We start from the raw sequence: 10,126 nt of genomic DNA on the forward strand, positions 1-10,126 counted from the left end.
TCACCTTCTTGCTGATGTAGTCTGCATGTTCTCTCTCGTATCTCCTGAGCAGGAGTTTCTTCAGCTGCTCTGCTTGAGGGAAAGCCGTGTCCTTCAGCTTCTGTGTGTGTGAGAGGAGAAACAGTGAAACAATGATAAATAACACACTCAGACGATCAGCGGAGAACCAGAATTCAGCGCTCTACATTACCCTCAGTATCTCCTTCTTCTCAGGAATATTAGACAGCTTATATTCTGGATGTTTGGGAAGTTTCTCAATGAAAAGCCTGTCAGGTAAACAAAATAAAACGAGTTTAAAGAACACATGAATCAAAACAATCCGTATTGACGTTGTTAGCTCGCATTGCTAGTTTTGTGGTGAACAATTCATCTGTGCATGTCGTTAGGAAGAAATAATAGCTTGCTCTTGTATTCTGCAAATGCACTTCCTGTTTGTTTTCAGTTTAATTCTCAGATTAGGTCTGTCTGAGGTATTGGGCGTGGCTAAACATACTTAACCACGCCCTTCCAGCTGACGCTATAACAAACAGAAATGGTGAGCAGGAGGAGTCTATGATGCGGCGAGTAAATCACGCTATTCGCGCATAAATAGACGCGAGAACATTTTGACGCTTCATTCGCGCGTGAAATTCACTTCACAATAGAAGCAAATTTGCCCGGTGACTCTAGTTTCGTTGCTAAATGGCTAACATGGATTTTATTGAGATAGTAGCTGTGTTTATGTGCTTTAGAAAGGCTGATAAACAACGTAGATTAGTTCACTAGTCTGAGTGCACTAGATTCCTTTAGAGCTGCACCCAGCTCTAAGTTCATCAACTCCTCCAGAAACTATACCTGGGTGATGGAGGTTTTCAGCGGTGCTTCAGACTGAGCCAAGCCCAGTTGTCGGCAAGAGGATTTCCCCTTGTGACACCAACAACAGGCGCTACGTCATAATCACACCCCTACAAGAGCAAGCGTCTGATTGAATGACGCCGTGCAAAAGGTTGAAGTTCAGATTCGAGCAATTCGCACATCAGGCGACCAAAACGATCAACTCCAACGATCTTCATTTGCGAGAATCACGTCATTCGCACGAATTGCGTTGCAGGATGTTTATTCGCGTCTTTGCATTGACTTAACATGTAAATCACTCGAGGTTGACACTTCATCCGCGTCTGGTGTGAACGCATTAGGTTGTAATAACTCTTCCCAAACCCTTTTCCTCATCTATCTGAATGAAACGCCTACTTTACTACATCCAATCAGCTCGCAGTAGAAAAAACAAGCCACGCCCACTGTTTTCTCATTTAATATTCTGTTACTTTAGGAACTGCGTCACAATATGGGAAAAAAAAACAACAAAAAAACAGTCAGAGCTTTTGGTTCATGCGGACTTTAAACCTTTGTGAATAAGCTGGAAGAAAAAAAGAAGTGCGCTGCACTATTTATGTTGCTAGGCAACCACTGAATTAGCTATGTATTATGCGCGAGCGGTGCAGTGATAGTTATAAGTGTAATATGTATTACTATTGGGATACTCATGATTTGTGAACTCCAAACAGCAACCGCTAGTCTCTCCTCAATCTTTAAAAGTCTCCACAGTCGTCTTGACAAAACAAACACTGTTGTCACCTCAACGGAAACCCCGCCCCTGCTTTAATTTAATTGGACATTGAAAAAAGATGCGACTGATTTAACACGTCTTTTCCGCTCAGTGTTGATTCTTTTTTTTTTCAACTAAGCAAAACGCGAGTCACGCAGGGTGGATAAGTGATCTATAGTTGCTATGGAAACAACAATTATAGTAAATATAAACAAATAACCTATATAACAACTATAGGGTATATTACACTGCAATACACAACAGCTTACTCTTATCTCCTGTGGTGATTCTATAGTTCCTATGGTAACACAACTATTATAATATAAACAAATGACTCAATGGGTGTAGTATTCTATAGGGTATATTATACTACAATACACAACAGCTTACTCTTATCTCCTGTGGTGATTCTATAGTTTCTATAGTAACACAACTATTATAATATAAACAAATGACTCAATGGGTGTAGTATTCTATAGGGTATATTATACTACAATACACAACAGCTTACTCTTATCTCCTGTGGTGATTCTATAGTTTCTATAGTAACACAACTATTATAATATAAACAAATGACTCAATGGGTGTAGTATTCTATAGGGTATATTATACTACAATACACAACAGCTTACTCTTATCTCCTGTGGTGATTCTACAGTTTCTATGGTAACACAACTATTATAATATAAACAAATGACTCAATAGGTGTAGTATTCTATAGGGTATATTATACTGCAATACACAACGGTTTACTCTTATCTCTTGTGGTGATTCTATAGTTTCTATAGTAACACAACTATTATAATATAAACAAATGACTCAATGGGTGTAGTATTCTATAGGGTATATTATACTGCAATACACAACGGTTTACTCTTATCTCCTGTGGTGATTCTATAGTTTCTATAGTTACACAACCATTATAAGATAAACAAATAACTCAATAGGTGTAGTATTCTATAGGGTATATTACACTACAATACACAACAGTTTACTCTTATCTGCTGTGGTGATTCTATAGTTTCTATAGTAACACAACTATTATAATATAAACAAATGACTCAATGGGTGTAGTATTCTATAGGGTATATTATACTGCAATACACAACAGTTTACTCTTATCTGCTGTGGTGATTCTATAGTTTCTATAGTAACACAACTATTATAATATAAACAAATGACTCAATAGGTGTAGTATTCTATAGGGTATATTATACTACAATACACAACAGTTTACTCTTATCTCCTGTGGTGATTCTACAGTTTCTATGGTAACACAACTATTATAATATAAACAAATGACTCAATAGGTGTAGTATTCTATAGGGTATATTATACTACAATACACAACAGTTTACGCTTATCTCCTGTGGTGATTCTATAGTTTCTATAGTAACACAACTATTATAATATAAACAAATGACTCAATAGGTGTAGTATTCTATAGGGTATAATATACTACAATACATCACATTTTACTGCAGTAACTAAAATCTAAAGTATATTACAGTATTTATTACAGTTCACTAAAGTTAATACTACAGTAATCATTAACAAAGTGTTGTAAATACCATATTATATTCAGTATAATACAATTGTATGGTTTAAAAACACTTGTATTTACTACAAAGTATACTATTTATTCATTAGAGTGTTGTAAACAATACTATATACAGTTTAAATTTACAGTTTATTTACTGTAATCTACTACAGTACTATATTAAGTGAGTCTGTTGGCAACTGTTTGAAAATCATAGTAATTGTGTCTTCATCAGTATAAGTAAAGAGCAGAACGGTTTTTCGGAGCTCTTCTTACGTGATGTATTTGTTGTAGAGGACGAAGGCGTGCTCTGTGTTTCCCTCCTCGGCGTAAACATGCGCCATGCGGACCATCTCCATTCCCGAGCGGAAATACCTGCGCAGTGGCACGCTTTCATTCATATCCACCGTACCACCCTTCTTGGTGAGGGCTCGAACCCGCTCCTCTGGGCTCAAACTAACATCCGCATGATCCAGCATCATGAGGGTCGATGTGATGCTAGTGGGGAAACCTGCCAGACAACACACACACTTCTGAACACCTCGCATATTTTGGCACTGTAGTTATGTTAAAAATGCTGTAGTATGATGTTTAAAGGGGACCTATTATGCAAAAATCACTGTTGTGTGGCAATAGTGTGTGAAAATAACCAGCTTCTATTGGTAAAATGAATTAATTCTATTTGTTATAATCAGACTTGATCAAAACAGTCTGCAGAAACACTTTGATTGACATTCTCCGTTTGTACGTGTCATCAGAAGGGAAAAGCCCCGCCCACTTGTGACCATCTCTCCCTCATTAGCACGCTATTTAGCATCAGTCTTGCTTTTATTATTGTTTAAAAATTTTGTTTGGAATTTAGTTTAAATTGTACATTGCAAATTTACATACTGTCATAGTAATTTACATACTGTACGTACTAATCACAAATAACAAAATTTTTATCTTAAATAAAAATAAACTTCATAAAAAAATTAGGAAAATGAAAAAAGTCAAATTATGAAATTTTAATTAAAAATTTGAATGAGAAAAGAAAATGTACAAATACAAAATAATAAAAAAGCATTCAGACAATAATGAGACACTATAAACTCCTGAGCCTTTAGCGATTTCTTTAAGACTTAAAGGTAAAGTTACAGTAAAAACCCTGTTTATGTGACAGAAAGAAGACAATTAAAAGTTTAAGCAATGCATTTACAGTGGAATAAATCATCAATAATGGCATAAATCATCTAAATTCAGGTTTGATTTAGTATATGTACATATATTTAATATGCATGCACTTCTGAATGATGTGGAGATTTATTCATGCTGACTGTGCAACATGATTGTGCTACACCTATATATATAAACAGCTGAGCAAGTGTTAAAGAGGAAATGTTACTTACTGAGCTCTACAATTGAATAATCAGATTGAATTATTATAATTGTTTAATACTTTGCTTTAAATTTAGTTTACATTTTACATTTACATACTGTATAATCACAAATAACTAAACTTTAATCCTAAAAGAACTAAACTCCATATAGAAATGAAATAAGTGAGAACAGAAAATGTGAAAATACAAATATTCAGACAATAAACAAGATGTACTGGAGCAGGATGTGAGACAATGTAAACACTTGAGCCTTCAGCAATAAATGACACACTTCATCTGTCTTATTTGTTGATAAATGGACAAGATTTTATTCAGAGTGAAATACCTCATAAAATAATACGATCAATATTAACCCAAGATACATTTCCAATACAAGCTAGTAGAAATAATACCTCCCAAAGCTAAAGAAGTACATTTACATTTACATTTAGTCATTTAGCAGACGCTTTTATCCAAAGCGACTTACAAATGAGGACAAGTACATTTAAAAATATTCAACGATCTTTACCCATCTTCAGAGTTTCTTAGACATGAATTTAATTTTGATCACAACAATTGTACATTCTGTGAGGTTGACATTGAAACGACAGCACATTTATTTTTTAAATGTTTATAGAGCAGAAACTTTTGGTCTGATTCATTTGAGTGGTTTAAGGTTTCTTTTAAGTTGTCTTCACAATTTTCTAAAAAGTATATTTTCTTTGGTTTATTAGGGAAAGATGTTAATATTCAATTTGTATTGAACAATATTCTAATCTTGGAGAAATTGTATATTCATAAACGCAAGTGCCTTAAAAAAAACACTGTTTTTAGATTTCCAAAGGGAATTTTGGCTGTCCTGTAAATCTTTAAAGTTGCTAAAATCAAAATGTGGAAGAAGACTGTTTAGTTTGCGGAAAAAATGTACTTTAATAGAAGAACCGGCGGTGTAAATATATATTTTTTCTTTCTTTTAGTTGGGTTTGTGTGTCTATTCTATGGTTTAGTGTATTTATTTGTATTGCTATTTTGTTGATTTGATTATTATTTGTGCTCTGTACTATAAAGATAGATGAAAGTTGTTAATCGAATTAAAAATAAATAAATAAATAATAATAAACCCAAAACACACGTAAAAAAAACTTGAGCTTTCAGCAACTTCTTACAGTCTAAGTGGTAAAGTTACAGTAAAAACCCTGATTATGTGATAGAAATAAATCAATTAAACGTTTTAAGCAGACTGTGCTGGCGTTATAAGTGAGTTAATAACACACTGAGATTAAACAGAGGTAAAGTTGGTTTTATATTCGGATATTCAGACTTTCTCCTTATCAATATAATTTCAGAAAAGTATTCTTTGCTAATTCTAAATATCAAGTTCAAGTTGCTTTATTGGCATGACATTCAATACAGTACTGCCAAAGCACGTCAAGTATGTAGTATACTAAAATCATTAAATAATAAAAATTTAAAATTATAATACAGTAAATAAGGCATTAATTACAAAAAAAACAATAACAAACAAACAGATATCATAATTAGCATATTAATCACTTTAATCATATTAGCAGCAAATGACTATCAAAGTACAACATTGTGCACAGTGAATTGGATAGTGTTAATGTTGTTTTGAAGTCATACTTGCACGCTAATTCCGATCTATATTCAAAGTAACATGGTAAACAATATAGAGACTGCTAAATGTACGAATGTGCGAATATAAAACCAACTTTACCTCTATAAAAAAAACTTGAGCCTTTAGCAACTTCTTACAGTCTAAGTGGTAAAGTTACAGTAAAACCCCTGTTTATGTGATAGAAATAAGTCAATTAAACGTTTTAAGCAACCTGTGCTGGCTTTATAAGTGAGTTAATAACACCGGGATTAAACTATGTAACCATTCTTAAATTTACTAAGTAGTAAACAAACATACTGTGTAGTCAGAATGGATCAAATAAATTAATTAAACTAAATTCTACAGCGATAAACACAACCATGAACAGAAGTAATGTTACTTTGAGTCATATGCCACACAATAACGAACATGTAGAGACGCATTTAATATGTTTCATTTTAATAAACACATGCGAACTGACATGGTGTGTGATGATAATCGATTTGTGCAGCTAGCTTGCTAACGTCAAAGCGCTTCAGACAGTCTTACCGTGCTAATGAACACCAATATCCAGCTTTCAGGCACATTAGCTGAGAAACTCGTCCATATCAGTGTTTCTGTGTAGGTCTGTGTTGTGTCTCCATCCCCTTCGCGTTAATCTCACACACTCACTCACTTCCTCTTCCGGTTTGACATGAGCTGCTCTCAGATCAGTTGATTTTCACTCTCTGACCGTCGATCGATCCGACTCAAGGTGTGTCAGTTAATATGTGACCGATAAATAAACGATAGACTGTGTTTACTCACTGACATTAACCCAGAAACCATACGTATTATTGATATTAGTGCTGTCAAACGATTATTAGTCATAAATCACATCTAAAAAACTTTGTATGTACATAATATACGTGTGTTAAATACAAATACACACATACAAATATATAAGTGTATGAATATATATAGTATTTTATGCATGTTTGAATTTATAAATATTAAATATGCACTATAGACGCTTATTATGTAAAAATTCCCTACCGAAAAAAACAGTTTAAACCACCTAGGCTGGTTGGCTGGTTTTAGCTGGTTGACCAGCCTGGTTTTAGAGGTGTTTTGGCCATTTCCAGGCTGACCAGCTAAGACCAGGCTGGAAATGGCTGGAAACCAGCCTGGAAATGGCCAAAACCCCTCTAAAACCAGCTTTGTCCAGCTTAAACCAGGTTGGTCAAGCTGGTTTTAGCTGGATTTTGCTGGTCATTTTCCACCCTAACCAGCTAAGACCAGGCTGGAAATGGCTGGAAACCAGCCTGGAAATGGCCAAAACCCCTCTAAAACCAGGCTGGTCAACCAGCTAAAACCAGCTAACCAGCCTAGGATGGTTTAAGCTGGATTTTTCAGCAGGGTTGTGTCCTTTTATTATTATTTTAGACATGTTTATAAGAAATCAAACATCCTCTGAGGTGAAAACAGACCATAAATAAGCCCTTCAAGGTCATGTTAGCTCACCCAGTTTATTTAGATTATATACAGATGCATGTGTTACTGGTTGGAGTATTTATTACACTCACTGTCAGATGACGAAGCTATACTGAGTTTATTGAACAGAAATACTACACCTTTACAGCTTTTTTTGAAGTTGCTAGGTTTGTAAGATCGTGATGGTACTGTAAGTCCTTGTTTAAGTCTAGATTCTAGATTAGCTTTAGCAGCTAAATTTGTTTCAAAGGTTACACATGTGGAATTAATCAGAATATTTATTCTATCAATTTGTTTTTTGGGTCATTATCATTATAATGTGCCTTTGAGACATCAAACATTTAAAAAAAAGGTTGAGATTTGTGATTTAACTAGATAGTTATTGAATAATTAGACTTTCGGCTGTAAGTAATGAATGTTAGTCAAGCTCCTGCACTTCTTACTATTAAACTGGAAGCAGAAAAACGGTAAACAAACCTCAAATTGTGTCCACCCTGTCATGGACAAATTCAAAGTAGTATATTTTCCTCGCAGTGTGATTATAGAATGTATATTTTCAGAAAGGTAATGTGTCCATTTACCAACCCAACTTTATAGATTATAGAAAAAGTCCATTTATATTAATGAAATAATGGACAAAACATGTATTTCCCAATAAAATATGCAATCATGGCACGTTCTTTTCAAAATAAAACCCAAGATCTAAAATATTTTGTCAAACTTTCAAACAATATTAACTGGCCCTTATTGGTTTATCAAGATATCACACAAGATGTTTTGCTGAGGCTATAAATAATTTGTTTATTTTCATAAAAGTTGAACATGACGGTGGAAAACAAGATTGGCTAAAGATAGCATTTATTCAACACATCATGTCGTACCTGCAGCTGGCAAAGTGTTTCCCTTTTTAAGCTCTTTGCATACAGTTTAAAATCTAATTTATATATATAGCATGTTTTATATATAAATAGCAATTTATATATATATTATATTATACTATATTATAAAGCATGTAATCAGTGTGTTATATCATGCTAGGAAAATGTAATGTGCTAAACATGTTAAGTGTGCTACATCATGCTACAAACATATTTACAATGTGCAAAACTACGTTGAATCATGCTAAAAACATGTTAGAAGTGTGTTGAATCATGCTAGCAATGTGCTGAAACATAAAAAAAATCGTTAAAGCATGTTAGCAGTGTGCTAAATCATGGTAGGAACATTTAATGTGCTAAACATGTTGAGTGTGCTAAATCATGCTAAAAACATGTTTACAATGTGCAAACCATTATATTAAATCATGCTAAAACATGTTGGAAATGTGTTGAATCATACTAGCAATGTGCTGAAACGTGAAAAAAATGTGTTATACCATGCTAGCAACATGCTAAGGCATGTTAGCAGTTTGTTAAATTATACTAGGAACATCTAATGTGTTAAACAGTGTGCTAAATGATGCTAGAAACGTTTACAATATGCAAGATATTGTAGCATGTTGAAACATGCAAAAACATGTTGGAAGTGTGTTAAATCTACCACCAATGTGCTAAACCATGCTAGCAACATCTTAAATGTGTTAGCAATGTGTTAAATCATGCTAGGAAGATGTACATGTTGAAAGTGTGCTAAATCAAGCTAGAAAAATGTTTACAATGTGCAAAACATCGTAGCATGTTGAATCATGCTAAAACATGTTAGAAGTGTGTTGAATCATGCTAGCAATGTGCTGAAACATAAAAAAATGTGTTAAAGCATGTTAGCAGTGTGCTAAATCACGGTAGGAACATTTAATGTGCTAATCATGTTAAGTGTGCTACATCGTGCTAAAAACATGTTTACAATGTGCAAACCTTTACGTTAAATCATGCTAAAAACATGTTAGAAATGTGTTGAATCATAGTAGCAATGTGCTGAAATGTAAAATAAATGTGTTAAACCATGCTAGCAACATGTTAAAGCATGTTAGCAGTGTGTTAAATCATACTAGGAACATGTAATGTGTTAAACAGTGTACTAAATGATGCTAGAAACATGCTTACAATATGCAAGATATTGTAGCATTTTGAAACATGCAAAAACATGTTATAAGTGTGTTGAATCTACCACCAATGTGATAAACCATGCTAGCAACATCCTAAATATGTTAGCAATGTGTTAAATCATGCTAGGAAGATTAACATGTTAAAAGTGTGCTAAATCATGCTAGAAAAATGTTTACAATGTGCAAAACCTCGTAGCATGTTGAATCATGCTAAAACATGTTAGAAGTGTGTTGAATCATGCTAGCAATGTGCTGAAACATTAAAAAACATGTGTTAAAGCAGTGTGCTAAATCACAGTAGGAACATTTAATGTGCTAATCATGTTAAGTGTGCTACATCGTGCTAAAAACATGTTTACAATGTGCTAACCATTGGGTTAAATCATGCTAAAAACATGTTATAAATGTGTTGAATCATACTAGCAATGTGCTGAAACGTAAAATAAATGTGTTAAACCATGCTAGCAACATGTTAAAGCATGCTGGAAACCTGTTTACTGTGAGAAAAACA

General features: G+C 33.8%; 1 protein-coding gene across 2 annotated transcripts in view; it reads right to left on the bottom strand.

The window, feature by feature from the left end:
• Positions 1-6,756, bottom strand: part of stambpb (STAM binding protein b) — a 19,220-nt gene extending 12,464 nt beyond the window's left edge. For both annotated transcript variants that reach the window (XM_056464590.1, XM_056464589.1), the window contains exons 1-4: positions 6,648-6,756; positions 3,402-3,636; positions 191-266; positions 5-100 (exon numbers count right to left, since the gene is read on the bottom strand). In XM_056464590.1, coding sequence (XP_056320565.1) covers positions 5-100; positions 191-266; positions 3,402-3,607 — 378 coding nt within the window. In that variant the 5' untranslated portion in view covers positions 3,608-3,636; positions 6,648-6,756. The remainder of the gene's footprint in view (positions 1-4; positions 101-190; positions 267-3,401; positions 3,637-6,647) is intronic.
• Between the last annotated feature and the right edge of the window lie 3,370 nt (positions 6,757-10,126).

The sequence above is a fragment of the Danio aesculapii genome, chromosome 8, assembly GCF_903798145.1.
Source record: "Danio aesculapii chromosome 8, fDanAes4.1, whole genome shotgun sequence".
In the NCBI taxonomy this organism is placed as follows: domain Eukaryota; kingdom Metazoa; phylum Chordata; class Actinopteri; order Cypriniformes; family Danionidae; genus Danio; species Danio aesculapii.